At 48.7% G+C, this 21,863-nt stretch overlaps 1 protein-coding gene across 2 annotated transcripts in view; it reads left to right on the top strand.

Annotated features, from left to right (window-relative positions):
- Positions 1-3,073: 3,073 nt before the first annotated feature.
- LOC120947220 (transmembrane protein 150A-like) overlaps positions 3,074-21,863 on the top strand; it is a 158,276-nt gene continuing 139,486 nt past the window's right edge. Inside the window, exon 1 of one of the 2 annotated variants that reach the window (XM_040362365.1) lies at positions 3,074-3,465. In XM_040362365.1, the coding sequence (XP_040218299.1) occupies positions 3,386-3,465 (80 nt within the window). In that variant the 5' untranslated portion in view covers positions 3,074-3,385. The remainder of the gene's footprint in view (positions 3,466-21,863) is intronic. The other variant, XM_040362364.1, reaches the window with a different exon arrangement.

Below are 21,863 nucleotides of genomic sequence, written 5' to 3'. Positions count from 1 at the left end.
ACTGCTTCAATGCGCATTTGCCTATGTCATTGGCACATGCAGATACAGGGGAAAAGGAGATATCCGGGGTAGCTACAGGTAAGCCTTATTATAGGCTATTGATCTGCCAGACAGATGGAAAATAGGACCACAACCCTTCTGGATTTTGCGGACAGGATCAGATCAGATATCGGTGGATGCAGGGCCATCTTATCGAGCAGGCACCCCTGGGCACTGTCCGGGGGCCCCAAGTGCTCATGGGGCCCCACCAGGGCCAGCGCCGATATAGGGGAATGCAGTATGGGGGGGGCCAGACCAGGAAGCAATTGTTGTAGTGGGTGCCGTTGAGCCCCCCCCCCCATCCCCCCCATTGGTACAGTGGGTTGATTTTCCCCTGCTCTGTTTGCCAGGGAACTTGGCAGCGCCAATGTGACTGGGGAGAGGAGAGTTGCGGGTGTATCTCTCCCTCTCGCCCCCTCCTCTTTCTCCTGTCAGCCGAACAGGAGAGGAGAGCACAGCTCTAATGTGGTAGGATCGCAGTGACACCGCCCACCTTTCTGCCCGCTCTCCCCATTGGCCACAGCAGAGGGCCAATCAGAAGACACTGGGGAAGCATCATGGGAAATGTAGTTGTGGAAGATTGGCGGCTCCAGATGTGTCCACAGACAGCAGGCTACAGCCCCCAGCATGCATGAACTCTGCTGGGGGAGAGAGAGAGCCTGAAACTTTATGCTGGGGGAAGCCAGCGAGAGAGCCACGGTGTACCCGCACCACCAGAAAGAGAGCCAAGCTGTACCCGCACCACCAGAGAGAGAGCCACGCTGTACCCGCACCACCAGAGAGAGAGCCACGCTGTACCCGCACCACCAGAGAGAGAGCCACGCTGTACCCGCACCACCAGAGAGAGAGTCAAGCTGTACCCGCACCACCAGAGAGAGAGCCACGCTGTACCCGCACCACCAGAGAGAGAGCCACGCTGTACCCGCACCACCAGAGAGAGAGCCACGCTGTACCCGCACCACCAGAGAGAGAGCTACGCTGTACCCGCACCACCAGAGAGAGAGCCACGCTGTACCCGCACCACCAGAGAGAGAGCCAAGCTGTACCCGCACCACCAGAGAGAGAGCCACGCTGTACCCGCACCACCAGAGAGAGAGCCAAGCTGTACCCGCACCACCAGAGAGAGAGCCACGCTGTACCCGCACCACCAGAGAGAGAGCCACGCTGTACCCGCACCACCAGAAAGAGAGCCACGCTGTACCCGCACCACCAGAGAGAGAGCCAAGCTGTACCCGCACCACCAGAGAGAGAGCCACGCTGTACCCGCACCACCAGAGAGAGAGCCAAGCTGTACCCGCACCACCAGAGAGAGAGCCACGCTGTACCCGCACCACCAGAGAGAGAGCCAAGCTGTACCCGCACCACCAGAGAGAGAGCCACGCTGTACCCGCACCACCAGAGAGAGAGCCACGCTGTACCCGCACCACCAGAAAGAGAGCCACGTTGTACCCGCACCACCAGAGAGAGAGCTACGCTGTACCCGCACCACCAGAGAGAGAGCCACGCTGTACCCCTGCACCCGCACCACCAGAGAGCCACGTTGTACCCGCACCACCAGAGAGCCATGCTGTACCCCTGTACCCACACCACCAGAGAGCCACGCTGTACCCGCACCACCAGAGAGAGAGCCACGCTGTACCCCTGTCCCCGCACAACCAGAGAGCCACGCTGTACCCGCACCACCAGAGAGAGCAATGCCGTACCTGCACCACCAGAGAGAGAGTCACGTTGTACCCTTGTACCCGCACTACCTGAGAGAGAGCCACGCTATACCCGCACCACCAGAGAGAGCCACGCTGTACCCGCACCACAAGAGAGAGGGGCACGCTGTACCCCTGTACCCGCACCACCAGAGAGTCACGCTGTACCCACACCACCAGAGAGAGAGCCATGTTGTACCCCTGTAGCCACACTACCTGAGAGAGAGCCACGCTGTACCCGCATCACCAGAGAGAGCCAACTGTACCTGCACCACCAGAGAGAGTGCCACGCTGTACCCGCACCACTGGAGAGAGAGCCACGCTGTACTCGCACCACCAGAGAGAGCCATGCTGTACCTGCACCACCAGAGAGATACCACGTTCTACCCCTGTACCCGCACTGCCTGAGAGAGAGCCACGCTGTACCCGCACCACCAGAGAGAGAGCTATGCTGTACCCGCACCACCAGAATGAGAACCACGCTGTACCCGCACCACCAGAGAGAGAACCACGCTGTACCCGCACCACCAGAGAGAGCCATGCTGTACCCCTACCACCTAAAATAGCCGCGCTGTACCCGCACCACCAGAGAGAGAGCCATGATGTACCTTCACCACCAAAAGAAAGCTGTATTTGTGGGGAAATCAGGATGTCAATTTAGTTTGGGTACAGTATCGCACGACCATACAATTGTCAGTTAAAGTGACGCAGTGCCGTTTCACAAAAAATGCCCTGGTCATTAAGGGGGTAAATCCTTCCGGGGCTGAAGTGGTTAAAAAATTGAATTGAATGTTTAAAATCGGTTTAATTTCCCAGTAAGAGAACCCCCTCTGATCACAGAGGTCCTGTCTGGGGTGGCACTGCCAACCTTATTATCACACTCACTCCCCCCACAGAAAGTTCTGGTTCTCTTATTTACCCCCCACATATGATAGGTGAGAGCTGTGTACACAGAGAGGGGGGAGCTGTGTACACGGAGAGGGGGGAGAGCTGTGTACACGGAGAGGGGGGAGAGCTGTGTACACAGAGAGGGGGAGAGCTGACACTTCTCATCACAGCACACACGTGCTCCCTCCGCTCCTCCCTACTGTGTGGGCGGGGCCCAACACTCCTCCCTGCTCTCTCTCGGGGATGGCGGTCCCGTCCCCCCTCACACACACGGGGCCGTCCCTTCCCTCACGCATGGGGCGGTCCCTCCTTTCACAAACACACACGGGGCGGCCCTCCCCCCCCCCATTTCTCCCTTCACACACGGGGCGTGGCGCACCCGCCCTCACACACACGGGGGGCGGGGCGGTCCCTCTCTCACACGCACGGGGGGCGGGGCGGTCCCTTCCTCACACACACACTGTTTGGCAGATTGTAGCGGAGTGTGTGAGAAGTGGAGGCGCTCAGTATCAGCCCGTCCGGTGGACTCCGCTCCTGGAATTAGATGTCGGTACCGCCCGCGCTCCATGAGGAGAGTGTCCGTGCCGGTGGAAGCCGTCAGCGCTGAGCTGTAGCCTGGGCTATGGGAGAGGAGCGGCTGAAAGTTTTCTGGAGCTATTGGGAGAAACCCCCACCTGGACCGCTCTCCCCCCTGAGAGCCCGCCGCCCCCTCCTCAGCTGAGAGCCGCACACAGCCGGGGACACGCCGCGCCTTCCGGATGCCTCTGTCCAAGATGCCCGGCTGGGTTATCCTACCCATCACCCTGCCCGCCTTCACCATCACCGGCATGTGGATCGTGTGAGTGCGGGCATAGGGGGAGGGGGGCACAATGTACACAGAGCAGGCATGGTGACACCCCCCATAACATTATATAGAGAGGAGGGGGAGTGGTACCCGCTATTCATTACTCACTGTCTGATAATAAAGGATTTATCTTCACATTACTACATCCTCCCTCCATACACCTCAACGTCTTCCATCACCCTCATCACAGATCACCACACTGTCCTATCACTCGTCTCTATAGAAACCCCCCCCCCCCCATCACTGATCTCTATAGAGGGTGTCCCCATTACTGATCTCTATAGAAGCCCCCCCCCCCCCATCACTGATCTCTATAGAGGGTGTCCCCATTACTGATCTCTATAGAGGGTGTCCCCATTACTGATCTCTATAGAAGCCCCCCCCCCCCCCATCACTGATCTCTATAGAGGGTGTCCCCATTACTGATCTCTATAGAGGGTGTCCCCATTACTGATCTCTATAGAACCCCCCCCCCCCCCATCACTGATCTCTATAGAGGGTGTCCCCATTACTGATCTCTATAGAAGCCCCCCCCCCATCACTGATCTCTATAGAGGGTGTCCCCATTACTGATCTCTATAGAAGCCCCCCCCCCCCCCCATCACTGATCTCTATAGAGGGTGTCCCCATTACTGATCTCTATAGAGGGTGTCCCCATTACTGATCTCTATAGAAACCCCCCCCCCATCACTGATCTCTATAGAGGGTGTCCCCATTACTGATCTCTATAGAAGCCCCCCCCCCCCATCACTGATCTCTATAGAGGGTGTCCCCATTACTGATCTCTATAGAAGCCCCCCCCCCCATCACTGATCTCTATAGAGGGTGTCCCCATTACTGATCTCTATAGAAGCCCCCCCCCCATCACTGATCTCTATAGAGGGGCGTCCCCATCGCTGATCTCTCTAGAGGGCGTCCCCATCGCTGATCTCTAGAGGGCGTCCCCATCGCTGATCTCTAGAGGGCGTCCCCATCGCTGATCTCTAGAGGGCGTCCCCATCGCTGATCTCTAGAGGGCGTCCCCATCGCTGATCTCTAGAGGGCGTCCCCATCGCTGATCTCTAGAGGGCGTCCCCATCGCTGATCTCTAGAGGGCGTCCCCATCGCTGATCTCTAGAGGGCGTCCCCATCGCTGATCTCTAGAGGGCGTCCCCATCGCTGATCTCTAGAGGGCGTCCCCATCGCTGATCTCTAGAGGGCGTCCCCATCGCTGATCTCTAGAGGGCGTCCCCATCGCTGATCTCTAGAGGGCGTCCCCATCGCTGATCTCTAGAGGGCGTCCCCATCGCTGATCTCTAGAGGGCGTCCCCATCGCTGATCTCTAGAGGGCGTCCCCATCGCTGATCTCTAGAGGGCGTCCCCATCGCTGATCTCTAGAGGGCGTCCCCATCGCTGATCTCTAGAGGGCGTCCCCATCGCTGATCTCTAGAGGGCGTCCCCATCGCTGATCTCTAGAGGGCGTCCCCATCGCTGATCTCTAGAGGGCGTCCCCATCGCTGATCTCTAGAGGGCGTCCCCATCGCTGATCTCTAGAGGGCGTCCCCATCGCTGATCTCTAGAGGGCGTCCCCATCGCTGATCTCTAGAGGGCGTCCCCATCGCTGATCTCTAGAGGGCGTCCCCATCGCTGATCTCTAGAGGGCGTCCCCATCGCTGATCTCTAGAGGGCGTCCCCATCGCTGATCTCTAGAGGGCGTCCCCATCGCTGATCTCTATAGAGGGTTGTCCCCATCGCTGATCTCTCAAGAGGGCGTCCCCATCGCTGATCTCTCAAGAGGGCGTCCCCATCGCTGATCTCTCAAGAGGGCGTCCCCATCGCTGATCTCTCAAGAGGGCGTCCCCATCGCTGATCTCTCAAGAGGGCGTCCCCATCGCTGATCTCTCAAGAGGGCGTCCCCATCGCTGATCTCTAGAGGGCGTCCCCATCGCTGATCTCTAGAGGGCGTCCCCATCGCTGATCTCTAGAGGGCGTCCCCATCGCTGATCTCTAGAGGGCGTCCCCATCGCTGATCTCTAGAGGGCGTCCCCATCGCTGATCTCTCAAGAGGGCGTCCCCATCGCCGATCTCTAGAGGGCGTCCCCATCGCCGATCTCTAGAGGGCGTCCCCATCGCCGATCTCTATAGTGGGCGTCCCCATCGCCGATCTCTATAGTGGGCGTCCCCATCGCCGATCTCTATAGTGGGCGTCCCCATCGCCGATCTCTATAGAGGGCGTCCCCATCGCCGATCTCTATAGAGGGCGTCCCCATCGCCGATCTCTATAGAGGGCGTCCCCATCGCCGATCTCTATAGAGGGCGTCCCCATCGCCGATCTATAGAGGGCGTCCCCATCGCCGATCTATAGAGGGCGTCCCCATCGCCGATCTATAGAGGGCGTCCCCATCACCGATCTATAGAGGGCGTCCCCATCACCGATCTATAGAGGGCGTCCCCATCACCGATCTATAGAGGGCGTCCCCATCACCGATCTATAGAGGGCGTCCCCATCACCGATCTATAGAGGGCGTCCCCATCACCGATCTATAGAGGGCGTCCCCATCACCGATCTATAGAGGGTGTCCCCATCACCGATCTATAGAGGGTGTCCCCATCACCGATCTATAGAGGGTGTCCCCATCACTGATCTATAGAGGGTGTCCCCATCACTGATCTCTATAAAGGGTGTCCCCCCCCCCCCCCCCCCATCGCTGATCTCTATAATGGGCGTCCCCATCGCTGATCTCTATAGAGGGGCGTCCCCATCGCTGATCTCTATAGAGGGGCGTCCCCATCGCTGATCTCTATAGAGGGGCGTCCCCATCGCTGATCTCTATAGAGGGGCGTCCCCATCGCTGATCTCTATAGAGGGGCGTCCCCATCGCTGATCTCTATAGAGGGGCGTCCCCATCGCTGATCTCTATAGAGGGGCGTCCCCATCGCTGATCTCTATAGAGGGCGTCTCCCCCCCCCCCCCATCGCTGATCTCTATAGAGGGGTGACCCCCCCCCAAAAGAATGAAGCATTAGAACCACTTTAAGGTAGAAGGGGGAAAACAAAACCTTTTAGCTTTTGAACCGCTTTAGAAACAAGTTGTAGTAAAGCTGAGATAGTAAAGCAAAGTCAGTTGGCATTCACTGAATACAATAACTGGTAACTTGCAGATCTTTGATTATTTTTATCTGTAACCGTTCTATATATACCTTCTGTAGCTTCCTTTGTACCCTGACATCTGTGTATTAGCAGCACATCTGATAATTTTCCCAGTTTTTAATCCGCACGTTCTTCATGATAGAAGTGATAGCGTGTCTTATGAAATGCTGACCCAACAGAATCTGGCACTTCACTTGTGCTGCAGACACATTGTAAGATACCTGTAGGATCTTTACACAGAAGCCCAGGTTATGTTGAAAAACCTTTTATTTAAGAACGTTCTTGTTTGATTAGAGGTACATGTGCTCCCTTAACGCGATACTAAAGTCTGTTATTTTTAGCCCAAAAAAAAACATGTCTTTGGTTTTGCCTTTTTTGGTGCTTCTGCCCCCTCTTATGTTGAGTGCCCCCACAACAAGCAGCTTGCTATGGGGGCACCCGAGCTGAGCCACAGCTCCCTGTGTCCAGTGAGGAGGGGGAAGTCCCGGACAGCGGAGTCTCTCATGCAACATTGCTGGATCTAGATGGACCTCAGATAAGTATTAGGGGTGCTGCTGCACACAGAAGGCTTTTTATCTTCATGCTTTAAAGTGGAGGTCCGCCTAAAAAATATATATTAAAAGCCAGCAGCTACAAATACTGCAGCTGCTAACTTTTAATATAAGGACACTTACCTGTCCAGGGAGCCCGTGATGTCGGCAGCCAAAACCGATCAGTCGCTCAGCTCCCGGCTGCTGCGGCTTCACTTCCTGGTTCCCTACTGCGCATGTGCGAGTCGCGCTGCGCATCCTACCTTGTCCCTGCCGTTCTTCTGGGATCTGTGTGTCTCTCAGAAGACAGCGGGGGGAGGGCAGTGTAGGTGCAGGAAGTTGCATAGGTCACTTTGATCACTGAGGTGATCTGTGCCCGGAAGTGGGAGCAAATACCTGTATTACACAGGCATCTGCTCCCTCTGAACGGTGCCAAATGTGACACCGGAGGGGTGGGGGGGCTTTGGGGGATGATTTGCACAAAATATATAGCGTCTGCAAACTATGGAAAAGATTTTTGGCATTTTTTTACTAGTAATGGCAGTGATCTGTGATTTTTAGCGGTATTGCGATGGACAGATCGGAGACTTTTGACACTTTTTTTGGGACCATTGGCATTTCTACAGCGATCAGTGCTATAAAAATGCACCGATTACTGTGTAAATGTGAATGGCAGCGAAGGGGTTAAATGTGTGTTCCCTCAGCATGTTCTAACTGTGCGGGAATGTGAGTCACTAAGAGAGAAGCCATTTAGTTTTTCCTACCTTGTAGGAAGAAACGATATGGCTCCTCTCCTCTGTTTACACACACAAATTACCATGCTGGCCCTCCTGCACGCAATTGCGCACGGCCGGCAGCGATCGTGGCCCGCCGGCAATGCGCATCAATTTCCCCGCTGGGCAGTGCGCGCATGCTTGCCCTCTGGTGGCCAAAAGTGGGTAGGACGTACCCGTACAGGATTTCGCCCAGGAGAACCATTGTGCCGCAGTATGTCTGCGTGACATGGTTGGCAAGTGGTTAAGCCTCATACACACAGTGAGAATATCGGACTAATTATCGTCTATTTTTTTTTTTTAAATGCTAGTCTCATATTAAAAATGAATGAACACACAGAGCAGCAGCTTGGCAGTGAGCCTGCTCAGGTGTCACCATAGAAAGCTGCATGCTCTGGGGGCACTCGGCAGGAGGGAGGGGCCAGTGGGGGACCTGAGAAGAGGATCCGGGCTGCTCTATGCAAAACCACTTCAACAGAGTAGGTAAGTATAACCTGTTTGTTATTTTTAAACAAATCTGCTTTTTATATCCCTTTTTGGTGGTTAGCAACTCTAATGCCAATCCCAACCATGAAACTACCTGCATATTCTCCCTGTTCCTGTGCGGGTTTCCTCCGGGTACTCTGGTTACCTCCCACACTCCAAAAGACATGCCAGTAGATTAATTACACGGTGTCTAAATTGTCCCTAGTACTGTGTGTGTGTGTATGTGTGTATATATATATATATATATATATATGTGTGTGTGTGTGTGTGTGTATGCATTTGAGATGGGGACATTAGATTACAAGCTCTTTGAGAGCAGGGACTTGTGTGAATGTACAATCTATGCAAAGCACTGTGTAACTTTTCGGCAGTATATAAATGCCTGTAATAAAAAAGAATTGATCAGATTATGGAGGGTATGTGTGGCCAGTGCAAGAATCTTCTTTTATACTGGGTGCATTTTTAATTCCCGGGTTGGCAAACCCTTCAAAATCTAGTTGGTTAATGAACACTTACCAAGACACTCTGGCTGTGAAGTTATCTGTAATATGCAATACCCAGGTTGTTACATTGTTTTGCTTTGTCTTAATGTGTTACTAGAAGAGATTTAGCGTATACTTCTGTTCCAACTTGTCTCCTACTGGTTAATCATAAGCTGAAAATAACATATGATAAGTGACTGGTGTTTAACCAAGGACAGAGAATCAAGGGCCGCTATCTTCTTGAGAAACATGCAGAGAGATACTTGACTGCCCTTGAACAAGTCCTCTTGGTGTAAGGAGGTGCTGCAATCCTTGCCTGAGGGAGACGTGGTGCATATTCAGTAATTGATGCTTTCCTTTGCTTTGTAATAAAAGGACCAAGCTTCTGTGCATGGAAGGACCACTGTGGCCACCCTATGCAATCTAGGTTTAAATGGCAATTGGGCGGAGAGCGTAGTAAAGCATTTGCTTTGCTTTACTGGAAGCATGGCCCTTTAAATAGTTCTACCATCAGCATAGTTTTTTTTTTTTTTAATGGCACCAATTCACATCCAGCAGCGACCCGTAATGCTGATGTGAAGCCTGACAGGGAAGCTGGGGGACTAGTTCCTAGTGTTCGAATCCTCACCAGACTGTCTACCCTGCTACAGACAACCTTGGCGGCTGCACTGACTGGTGTGGTGGCAGGGACGGATCTTGGCTAAACTGAGTGTCTATATGGACACTCTGGCCTTTGTGCGTCTCAGCATGATAAATGTCGGTGCTTGCTCTGAACATTATGTACCATGTCTGTTTGTGGTACATAGTTTTGGGCCACGATCGCACCTTATGAATGGACCCGACTGATTACATACAAGGACCCCAGATGGGGGTTCCTAGTGATTAGCTGAGGGAGGAAATCCCATTGAAAGCAATGGGAGGCTGCCAGCTCCTGCAGCTAAAAGCAGCTGCTCACATGTAATTGCACAATGAGCGATCCCCTGCAACTGATCGACCCTGAATGCAGACAGCCTGTATCCAGGGCTGATCACTCGCAGGTGACTGCTTTATGAGCAATTGCATGTGAGCGGCCTTGATTGGCTTTGTGAGCTGGCAGCCTCCCATTGCTTACAAAGCGGTTGCCTCCCGCAGCTAATCATTGGGGTTCTTGCATGTAATCATTGTTGTGCGCATACGCAAGTGTGAATGTAGCCTTGCAGCTTGTTGTAGAAACTTCTTTATGAATACCCCAATTAAGTGTTTTAATATCTAGCTTTGCATCATCTTTGGAACCTGGATAATCGGGTATGCATACATTTTATATAAATATTATTAATGAACATCTTATTTGCTACCTTTTGGTCTATTACAGTGTGTCTATAGTTAAAGGGGAGTTCCAGCCTTTTTTGATGTTTATTAAAAGTCAGCAGCTACAAAATGCATAGCTGCTGGCTTTTAATAAACATACACTTACCTGCTCCACTGTCCAGCGCCGCGCCGCACAGAGCTTCGCTCCCCCCCTCTCCGCTGGCTCCTCCATCCTAACTATGGGCACCCGGGCGTGACGGCTTTCGGCTTCACAGGCCGGGCACTCACTGCGAATGCGCGAGCGCCGCTGCGCTACCCGATTGGACAGACGATCGCCTGGGAACTGTCATGTGTCCCAGGCGATTCCCTACAGGGAGGGGCCGCCAAAAGGCGATATGACGTATCGCCTTAGCGGTCCCTGGAGGGAAGGAGGAAGTGGGACAGGAAGTCTCTGGAGGGATTTTGTCCCACACACTTTACAGATCCCTTTTCAAGGCTGACGTTTAGTAACTCAACCTTTAGCTCCCTCCACTTTTCTATGGAGTTACAGCTAGGCCACTCCAGGACCTTCATGTGCTTCTTCTTTAGTCACTCCTTTGTTGCCTTGGCCGTGTGTTTTGAGTCTTTGTCATGCTGCAATACCCATCTACGACCCATTTTCAATGCCCTGGCTGAGGGAAGGAGGCCCTTCATCTAAGATTTGATGGTACATGACTCCCATCCATTGTCCCTTTGTAAAGTTGTCCTGTCCCCTTAGCAGAACCCCCCCCCCCCCCCCAAAGCATGATGTTTCCATCTCCATGTTTGAAAGTGATTATGGTGTTCTAGGGGGATCATAGGTAGCATTCCTCCTCCTCCAAACACAGCAAGTTGAGTTGATGCCAAAGAGCTTGATTTTTGGTTTCATCTACCCACAACTCTTCTCCTCTGAATCATTCAGATGTTCATTAGCTAACGTCAGACAGGCCTTTACATGTGCTTTCTTGAGCAGGGGAATCTTGTGAATGCTGCAGGATTTCAGTCCTTCACAGGGTAGTGTGTTTCCAATTGTTTTCTTGGTGACTATGGTCCCAGCTGCCTTGAGATCATTGACAATATTCTTCGGTGTTGATTCCTCTCGTTATCACTGAAACTCCACGTGGTGAAGTCTTGCATGGAGCCCCAGACTGAGGGACATTGACGGTTATTTTGTGATTCTTCCATTTGCGAATAATTGCAGCAACTGTCACCCTCTCACCAAGCAGCTTGGCGATTGGTCTTGTGCCCATTCCAGCCTTGTGTAGTTCTACAATCTTGTCCCTGAGTTTCTTGGACAGCTCTATGGTCTTGGCCATGGTGGAGAGATTGGAATCTGATTAATTGCTTCTGTAGACAGGTGTCTTTTTATATAGGTAACAAGCTGAGATTAGGAGCACTCCCTTTAAGAGTTCTAATCTCAAATACTTGCTTCATTCATTTAAAATGCAAATCAATTTATTACTTTTTTATTTTTATGTTATTCTATCTCACTGTAAAAACAAACCTATCATTAAAATTGTAGCCAATTTCTTTGTTAGTGGGCAAACATACAAAATCAGCAGGGAATCAACTTTTTTCCCTCACTGTGGTCCTTAGATGTGGTTACTGTAATAGTTTCTTCTGGCTTCTAACAAACTTTGTTACTGGATGGCTATGCTTGCTCCTCCACTGATCTGGAGGGAGCAATAGTTGCCACCAAGGTTGGACTTCATGTCGGCCTTTTATTCATCTCCAGTGTATGGAAGGTGGAGGGAAGAATTGTAGTTTGTCATAGAAGGATCCTTGTTTTTGCTGTCTTTTTAGCCCACAGAAGGTGACCATTAACCAAAAAAAGTAATTGCATTGCTGGCATGATCAACATGTATTTTCTGTACTTTAATGTTCTTAGTCTAAAAAATGAACACTAATGCAGTCCCCACTGAAAAAAAAACATTTTCAGGAAGCTTCTGTGCAATGTCCTTTTTGGGGAATTTTAATAGAACTTTCACTTAATGTATAAAATATAATTCTTTCAGGTATATTGGACCTGAAAGTCAAACATCCTGAAATATGGTTATGCAATCTTTGCAAATCTTAGGTGGTTGTTATGTTGAGTTCCAATAATTTCTAAGATGACGGGTGTCGGCGCACATTTTGCATGACAAAGAACCACAAATATCTTCACCTAAAAGATGTTCTGAGCTAAATAACTTAAAGCAGATGTCCGCTGAAAAAAAAAAATATTAAAAGCCAGCAGCTACAAATACTGCAGCTGCTGACTTTTAATATTAGGACACTTACCTGTCCTGGAGTCCATCGCCGTCCGCAGCAGAGGACCAGCGATCGCTCGTCACTCTGCTGCCCCCCCCCGCCATCCTCGGTGAGGGAACCAGGAAGTGAAGCGCTCCGGCTTCACTACCCGGTTCCCTACGGCGCATGCGCGAGTCGCGCTACGCCTGCCGATTGGCTCCCGCTGTGTACTGGGAGCCGAGTGTTCCCAGAACACAACGGGGGGGGGGGGTGACGTCATGCCCGCAGTCTGCCCGAGACTGTGTGGCCGGAAGTGGGTGCAAATACCTGTCTTTAGACAGGTATCTGCACCCCCCTCCCCCTGAAAGGTGTCAAATGTGACACCGGAGGGGGGAGGGTTCCGATCAGCGGGAGTTCCACTTTAGGGTGGAGCTCTGCTTTAATGTGATACTATAGGTTTTCCAATAACAAACATGTCATACTTCCACTGTGCAGTTGGTTTTTGCTCAGAGTGATCCGAACATCCTCCTTCTGGGGTCCCACGCTGGCTTTCGGCTTCTCCCTGCATCAGATAACCCCCTCTGGCAAGCTCTCTCCCAAGGTGGGTCACCTTGCGGCACGCTCCCGTGTCCAGCATTCGGTGTCCGTAGCCGCTGAATGCAGGACTCGGCGCCAATGTCATTGGATTTGATTGACAGCAGCGGGAGCCAATAGCTGTGTTGCTATCAATCTATTCAATCAAGAACCCATGGAGAGAGCGATGGTGGGATTGCGCCCACGAAAATTCGGGGCTAAGGTAAGTAGAACAAGGGGGCTGGGGGGGCCGGACACTGCAAGGTGTTTTTTCACCTTAATGCATAGGATGCATTAAGGTGAAAAAACAGGAGGGTTTATAACCACTTTAAAACCAGACCTGAGAAAATTACTTAGAACTATATATATATATATATATATATATATATACACACCCTAGAGAATAACCGTATTTTTCCCAGCTGTCTTACAAACGCACCTTTTTTAATTAAAAAAAATAAGACCGCAGTAAAGATGGCCCAATTTTTGTTTAATATTGTGAAAGATAATGTTACGCCGAGTAAATTGATAACCAACATGTCACGCTTCAAATTGCGCCTGCTTCTGAAATGGTGACAAACTTTTATCCTTTAAAAATCTCCATATACAACGTTTCAAAATTTCTACAGGTTGCAGGTTTTGAGTTAGAGGAGGTCTAGGGCTAGAATTATTGCTCTCACTCTAACGATCACAGTGATACCTCACGTTTGATTTGAACACCATTTATGTATGCGTTTGCTTCTGCGGGACGGGACACGTTTTAAAAAAAAAATATATATATTTTTACACTTACACTGTTCTTTAAAAAAAAATGGCACTTTAATTCCTATTACAAGGAACGTAAACATCCCTTGTAATAGTAAAAAAGAATGACAGGACCTCTTAAATATTGAGATCTGGGGTCAACAAGACCACAGAGCTCGTATTTACACTAAAATGGGGAAAGAAAAAGAGGGAAAAAAAAAAGTTCCTTTTTAAGAGCTATGGGCTGAAGTGACGTTGCTTCCGCCTTGCAATTGTATGGAGCCTGGCAGGGGCCATCTTCCCCCTCACTCAGCTCCATGCCAAGCCTCCCGCTGCCACTTCAGTTCTTGTCGCCTAAGGCGATTGGAAGTTCTCCTTCCAGCTCCCTCCTGAAGTCTTCTGGGACACATGTCCTAGAAGACTTCCGGTCCAATCAGAGCGCAGCGCCACTCTGGCTGTAAAGCGGAAAGCTGTCACAACTGGGCGCTCATAGTAGAGATGCCGAGGGAGAAGAGAGAGGTAGAAAACTGCTGGGGTGATTGCACCGCGGGATCGTGGGACAGGTAAGTGTGTGTTAAAAGTCAGCAGGTACACTTTTGGTAGCTGCTGACTTTTAATAAAAGCACAAATGACTGGAACTCCACTTTAAATTGCAGTGTGGGAAGAAAAAGTGAAAATGGCAGAAGCAAAACAGAATTTCACCTGAAGGTGATGAAAATCTGTCTGTTGGAGTGACACTAAATATCCTTCTGCAAAAAGAATCCTTACATAACCACTACTTCTGGCCCTGTAACTTCCTTCCCTTTTTTTTCCCCATCTTTCCTTTTCTTTGTATACTTCTAGAATAATCTACTAATTCCTATTTTCTAAAAGATTTTGTTTTTCAAGGCACAATCGGCTCAATTAATGCCAAGCTGCATATTGGGCAGTATAGAAAACACCAGTGCATACAAGTCTTTACACGACATTCCTGTGAGTTTACCATTATCTGTATGCCAATAATGCTGAACTCCAGGCAGAATGGAACTATGTATCGATTAGTACATATCGGTCAGCTTACATGGGCTAGGGATTTTAGCATTGCGCACAGCACAGGGCTGAGTGTAATATGACGCCTAAATTGAGGGAATAGACACCCAGCCCCCCCCCCCTTTACACACTATTATTGGGAAATATGCACATGTGAGGCTGTCAGTCACTACCTGCATCCTCATGAGCCATGATTAGGCACTAATTGATGGTGTGAAACGCGTAGGCTGCCATCCCTATTTTTTGCTGTGTTTTGTAGTGCATTTTCTATTCTGTTTTACAATAAAGACGGCAATCAAAGTTTTTTGGAGTGCGGCTGTCCATTTAAAAATTCTCTACCACTTGCCTCGTGCATTGCTGGTGATCTGCCAATATGGTGCCGGCTAACGAGATGGTTCCTGTAAGGACTGCGCAGGCGCAATCCTTGCCGACGGTAATCTCCGAACCTTGGCCGGTGATCTGCCGTGCTGGTTCCAGGTATCACGGAAGTTCCAGCGCATGCGCGAACTGATGCGCTGAGATGGTTCCAGCCATCGGGAAAGTTCCTTCAAGCACTGCGCAGGTGCAAACTTGCTGACGGAAATCCCCGAACGGCGGCCGGCATCCAGGGCGACGTGGACTTAGAGGAAAGTGGCCAGTCGGCCTCACGTCCTCGCTGCGCTTGGACGGCTCGCTTCGCTCGCTCGGCCTCCTGGCTCTTTTTTTAACATCCTCCAATCCATGGGGATGTTAAAGAATGAGCCTGGATGCCGGGCGAGGTTCGGGGATTTCCGTCGGGAAGTTTGCGCCTGCGCAGTCAGTGGAGGAACTTCCCCCCATAGGGGAACATTGAGGACAAGTCACCGGCATCCAGGGTGACGTGGAATTTGAGGAAAGTGGCCAGCCGGCCTCGCTTCGCTCGGACGGCTCACTCCGCTCGCTCGGCCTCCTGGCTCTTTTTTTAACATCCTCCAATCCACGGGGATGTTAAGGAATGAGCCTGGATGCCGGCCGAGGTTCGGAGATTTCCATCAGCAAGGACTGCGCCTGAAAGTCACCGGCACCCTTGATCTCCTGAGAAGACATTAATTGCTCAGCATACCCACCTGGAGCGGTAACTCCCTTTTCCCACTACCTGCATCCTATAAGGGGTGGCAGCTGTCACCATGGATTCCCTGGTGTCAGGGAAAACTGTCAGAAATTAGATGCGGATTGCAGGTGAAGGAGAGGGCAGCCAGGATCAACACCAGGTGCTATGGATTGAGGCAAGTACACTTTTTATAGTGAGAATATGCTTTGTTCAGTTTTCCTTTCAAAGGTTTACATCCTCTCCAATTTAAAGCGGCAGTAAACTCTACTTTTTTTTTCTGCCCCCCTGCATGTTAATGGCATATTGTGCTAGTATGCACTACATAATAGCATATGATGTCTGACTTGCCTTTGAAACAGAGCCTTCTGTGTCTAAACGGACCACTCCTGACACTTTCATCTTTTCTTGGTCTTTTTTTCTTTGGCATAGCACATGCCCAGAAATGCGTTGCTGTTCAGCCCCCTTCCCAGTGACTTCATCCCGGAGATGCTGCAATCTAGCGCCATCCAGGATTGCCAACTTTTGGTATTTTGGTAAATTTTATGAACCGTGTGTTTAAATCTGTAATTTTTGCATCTGTTTGTTAGACATGCAGACCAAAGTTGACAACCCTGGCACCACCTTGGAGGATTCCGACCTGCGGCACCACTGCGGCAGGAGAACTTGGCAGATATAACCCTCTGTGTCCTGGAATCTTTATAGCAGTGGTTCTCAACCTTACTAATGCCGTGACCCCTTAAAAAAGATTACCAAGTCCCGACCCCCAGGTTGAGAACCACTGCTTTATAGTGATGAGCCTATTCATGTACAAGATTTATTAGATTGATGACAGTCTGCACTTGGAGGCACTTTTCTCTGCTTTTTTTGTTCTGCTCATTGGTCTGGTGAATGGACTCGCCTTATAGGTTGTCAGGTGCTCTGACGTGGTTGCGCCTACATCTTTCCCCTTTATATACACGAGTCACCATTGTGGCGCTGTTCTCTGCAATCAGGGCAGTGAATTCAAAGCTCTGCACATGCGCCTGTGACATCGATGGCTGCAGCTGATGTGAATATCTTTTTAATGTTACCTACCGGACTAGCTTATAAGATTATTTGTAGGTGCAAGTTTATACTTTTAGGGTTACTACTGCTATAAATGCATGGGGCAGTGGTGGTCCGCTTGATGTAGGGACTATCAAGTGTGGGCTCTACCTGCACACATATATTCAGTGGATGTATATGTCAAAAATGAGACAAAAAGCTGTCGGACAGAGAAGAAAAAATATTTGTGTAAGTGCCAGAAACACTAGCTGCAGGGACTCTGAGCCCCACAGAATATGTGAGAGCCTTCGTGTGATTGTGATGGGCCTGCACATGCCCTCCACTCAGTCCTTGTGAGCTTATTTGGTGTACAAATTCTTCATAGGATTGAATGGGCAGTGTATCATGTATGTGCAAGCCCAGCACAGAAGAATCTGACAACACGTTGTGGAGTGCTAGAGCTGCTTTTCAGTCTTGAATATATATATATATATATATATATATATATATATATATATATATATATATATATATATTGTACGTTTTTTGAAGCCCCTTTTTTTTTTTTTTTTTTTGCAAATCGTCAAAAATGAAAAGTCGCCTGTAAATGAAAATGGCTAAATGAGAGTTGCCATGTTTATAAGCTGTTACAGGCATTTGGCAATGCCAGTTTACCAGCAGCAGTGTACATGAAGCCTAAACCTACTTTAGGTCTTACTCCTTGGAAATATTAGGTTTTACTTGTAAAGCTATGAAGTGCTCCTTTGTTTGAGGTTTGCATAATATATGAGACAATCAATTGAGATTTTCCTTGGCTTTGTGTTTGGGATCGTTGTCTTTCTGAAATGTCCATCCTCGTTCAACTTCATCATCCTGGTAGATGGCAGCAGATTTTTATCAAGACTGTCATGGTACATTTTTTCCATTCGTCCTTCAATGACAAGAAGTTTGCCAGTACTGTATGCTGAAAAACTGCGCCACACCATGATCTCACCTCCAAACTTCACTGTTGGTTTGGGGGTGTTCTTAGGGTGATGTGCAGCGCCATTTGTCCTCCAGACATGGTGTGTATTATGGCATCCAAAGAGTTATGTTTTGATCTCATCTGACCTGACTATATTCCCCCCAGTATTTCTGACTTTTCTAAATGTGCATAAACTTTAAACAAGCTTCAACATGCTTTTTTCTTCAGCAATGGAGTCTTGCGTGGTGAGCGTGCATAGAGACCACGGCGGTTGAGAGCATTTTTTGTTTTCTTTGAAACAATTGTACTTCCCAATTCCAGGTCTTTCTGAAGCTCTCCACAAGTGGTCCTTGGACAATTCTTCTGATAATTCTTTTCACTCCTCTGTCAGAAATCTTGCAGAGAGCACATGGATGTGGCTGTTTATGGTGCAATTATTTTCTTTCCACTTCCAGGCTATGGCCCTTACAGCGCTCACTAGAACATTCAGAAGTTTAGAAATCCTTCTGTTACCATTGCTATCAGTATGTTTTCCAACAATAAGGTTGCAAAGGTCTTGAGAGAGCTATTTGCTTTTACCCATCATGAGGTGTTTCTTGTGTGAATATTTGGTAATGAGACATCGCACCCAACTAGGGCTGCAACTAACGATTTATTTTCATAATCGATTAGTTGGCCGATTATTGTTTCGATTAATAATGTTAAAAAAAAGTAATTTTGCGGCGATTTGCATTTTTTTTGGGCCAATTTGTTGTTGGGAAGATTAAAAAACACAAATTGCCGCAAAAACACATTGCATGCTTTTCTGCAGCTTCTCCATTGAAGTATATTGAACCAAAAAAACAAAATAGCACAGTTTTGCTTTAAAAAATCCTTGCCCTTTTCAAATACGCAGCAGCTGAAAAAATCATGGATGTGTGTCTCATAGGAAAACATGTAAATGAACTGTAGTGTGTTTCTGCAAAAAACACAGCGGTGTGACCCAGGCCTGAGATGTTTAGTAACATAATGGGGTTAAAAAACTAAAATAAGTACAAAAAGGGCAAATTGCTACTGTAAGGGGTTATTTTTTTACTGTGGGACAGTGAAAGTAATATTTACAGTAGTGATTTGCTGTTTTTGTACTATAAAGGGCCAATTTTTTAACCCCATTATGTTACTGGCCGCTTAATCGATTATGAAATTAATCAATTACCGTTTTCATAATCGATTAGTTGTTTCGGCCCTACACCCAACGATCCACATGATATGAAATAAATGTGATCCAGTCATTGCTCAGTGGTCCAGTTCGGATGCTCGCATGTCCTTTTTTTTTTTTTTTAGGAGATTTTTGGCTGTGGACACAGGTCAGCATGGCCACCTTGACTGCTCTGTGGCTATGCATCCCCCCATATGCAAAAAACTGCGTTGCTTTTTTCCCCCCTGGCTTTTAACACATCCACTTCATGGACCACATGTTTACTTGCTGCCTAAAATATTCCACCCACTTTCCGATGCAGTTGAAAGAAGATAATGTTGTTTGCTTTACCTGTCAGTAGCCGTGTGTGTATAGAATTGATGTGTGTGCATATTTTGAGATCCTTTGGCATGTGTACTCAGTCGTGTACATGGTGTATCTGTTATTGCTGGTGGTTTCTCCCACGCACATCATGTTTATATCTAAGGCTTGAGTCATCCTCTGCTTTCCAGAAAGAACTGGAGAATGATCAAAATTTGCTTATTTTACAGATATTTTGTGGGGCTGAGAAATGTACGTTTTTTTTCTTCTTTCTTTTCATGTGAATGGAGGCCCATTTATAGGCAGTCCTTGCTATGATCGACCATATTCTATCTTTTTCATTTAGATATTCTGCAGGTGATTGTCCAAGCACTTTTTAGTAATGAATACATGGTTAGGTCCCTTTCACACGCTTGGATGGTTCAGGTCCGCCTGTCAGTTTTGTCGGCAGGCCTGAACGGCCGCTCCATGCAAGCCTATGGAGCATCGGATGTCAGCGGTGACGTGTCCGCTGACATCCGACCCGATCCGCTAAAATCAGACGTTTGGTCATACGTTGCCATCCGTCCATGGCTGATCGAATGAGATCTGATGAAAAGGGACATGCTGTCCATTTTTCATCAGATCTCTCCATAGGAGACAGCGGCGTTCGGGAAAGCCCCTCCCCGCTCAGTGAGCAGAGAGGGACCTGTCATCCTCCAGATCCGCGGAGAGATCTCCCGCTGAGCTGGCAGACTCCGTAGCGATGGAGTCCGCCTCGTCTGAATGAAGCCTAAAGAAAAAATTCTTGTGTATGGCCAGCCTAAGTGCTTGTTCACATTTTGTGGCCATAGGGCAGTAAAAATAGGAGGTTGGGCCGCAGTTTTTTTTTTTTTTTCCTGACCACCTCCTTTAACCCAACATTGCAGGTAAAAGGGGTTGTACACATGCTGCAGTAAGCCATTATATACGTTGTCTGGAGTACAGTACTGCTGCTGAATCCAAAACATTCAAGGTTGCAGTACGGGGGTGTGAGCTTTTCAGGCTAAAACAGGCGGTGATGTCGCCTATCGGCGAGCCACCACTGATCACCTTTTGAAGAGGTGGCAGGGCCTGCAGCTAGTGTAAATGAGCTCCTAAACTGCTTGATATTGGCACTGTTTTTCTGTTACTTGCAGCAATCTGTGTATGGTTAAATGGTAATTGTTTTGCACATGGCAGCCCCAATCCTCTTCTTCTTGGGTCCCCCATCAGCGCTCCTTCCCCTTGACCTGTGCCTCCAATAGAAAGCCATATGTGATGGAAAAAATTGCGGATACCATACATGAAAAATAATTAAGCTAGAGCTGCGACTCAAAAGATGTTATACAACATCTAAACATGTAAAGAAAGGACAAAAAGTTGCGCTAAATAGGTAGAAATCTTATGCCCATTGACATGTAAGTGAACACTAAACCCAATAGTATATGCCGGGGATATGCAATTAGCGGACCTCCAGCTGTTGCAGAACTACAATTCCCATGAGGCATAGCAAGACTCAAGCATGACACCCAGAGTCAGAGGCATGATGGGACTTGTAGTTTTGCAACAGCTGGAGGTCCGCTAATTGCATATCCCTGGTATATGCAGTAATCAAATAGCATACAGTGAATATCAATAACATGTGCATAAATGTGAAAAGGAAAAATTAATAAAGTTCAAAACAAAAATGAGACCAAAATAGAGTAGTCTGCCCAGTGTGCAAGTAATCCACAGAACAGTGCAGTAGATGACGACAAAGAACCTCCACCACCATCAAACACTGACCCTTACCAGAGCCTGAGATCTCAAAGAGATCAAACACAGCAGAGACATAGGAACGCAGCCATCATTCACAATCAGAATGTAATGGGAACATCCGTCAGGGTAGATAAAGCAACTGAGTCTTCACCAGGATCGTGGTCACCAAAGGATATCAGCACTCAAAGATATGCAAAAGAACCAAGGGAGACTTGCATAGTGTAAAATCTCTCAGATGTTTAATAGATAAAAAGAATGCGCACTTACATCAATCAAGTGGTATTCAAGCATAAAACACATTAGCTGGCCCGCCGGCTGTCAGAAGCGTGTACCCGTCTCTTCCGGGTCTTGACACGTGATGCGGTGACGTCGGAACGCCACCTCCCAACGTTTCGTCTCTATTGGGACTTGGTCACTGGTGAAGACTCGGTTGCTTTATCTACCCTGACGGATGTTCCCATTACATTCTGATTGTGAATGATGGCTGCGTTCCTATGTCTCTGCTGTGTTTGATCTCTTTGAGATCTCGGGCTCTGGTAAGGGTCAGTGTTTGATGGTGGTGGAGGTTCTTTGTCGTCATCTACTGCACTGTTCTGTGGATTACTTGCACACTGGGGAGACTTTTCTCCATTTTGGTCTCATTTTGGACTCTGTTTTTTTGTTTTGAACTTTATTCATTTTTCCTTTTTCACATTTATGCACATGTTATTGATATTCACTGTATGCTATTTGATTACTGCATATACTATTGTGTTTATTGTTCACTTATATGTGACCTACCTATTTAGCGCAACTTTTTT

Source organism: Rana temporaria, chromosome 8 (genome assembly GCF_905171775.1).
Source record: "Rana temporaria chromosome 8, aRanTem1.1, whole genome shotgun sequence".
NCBI lineage: Eukaryota > Metazoa > Chordata > Amphibia > Anura > Ranidae > Rana > Rana temporaria.
This window is presented reverse-complemented; position numbering and strand designations above follow the sequence as displayed.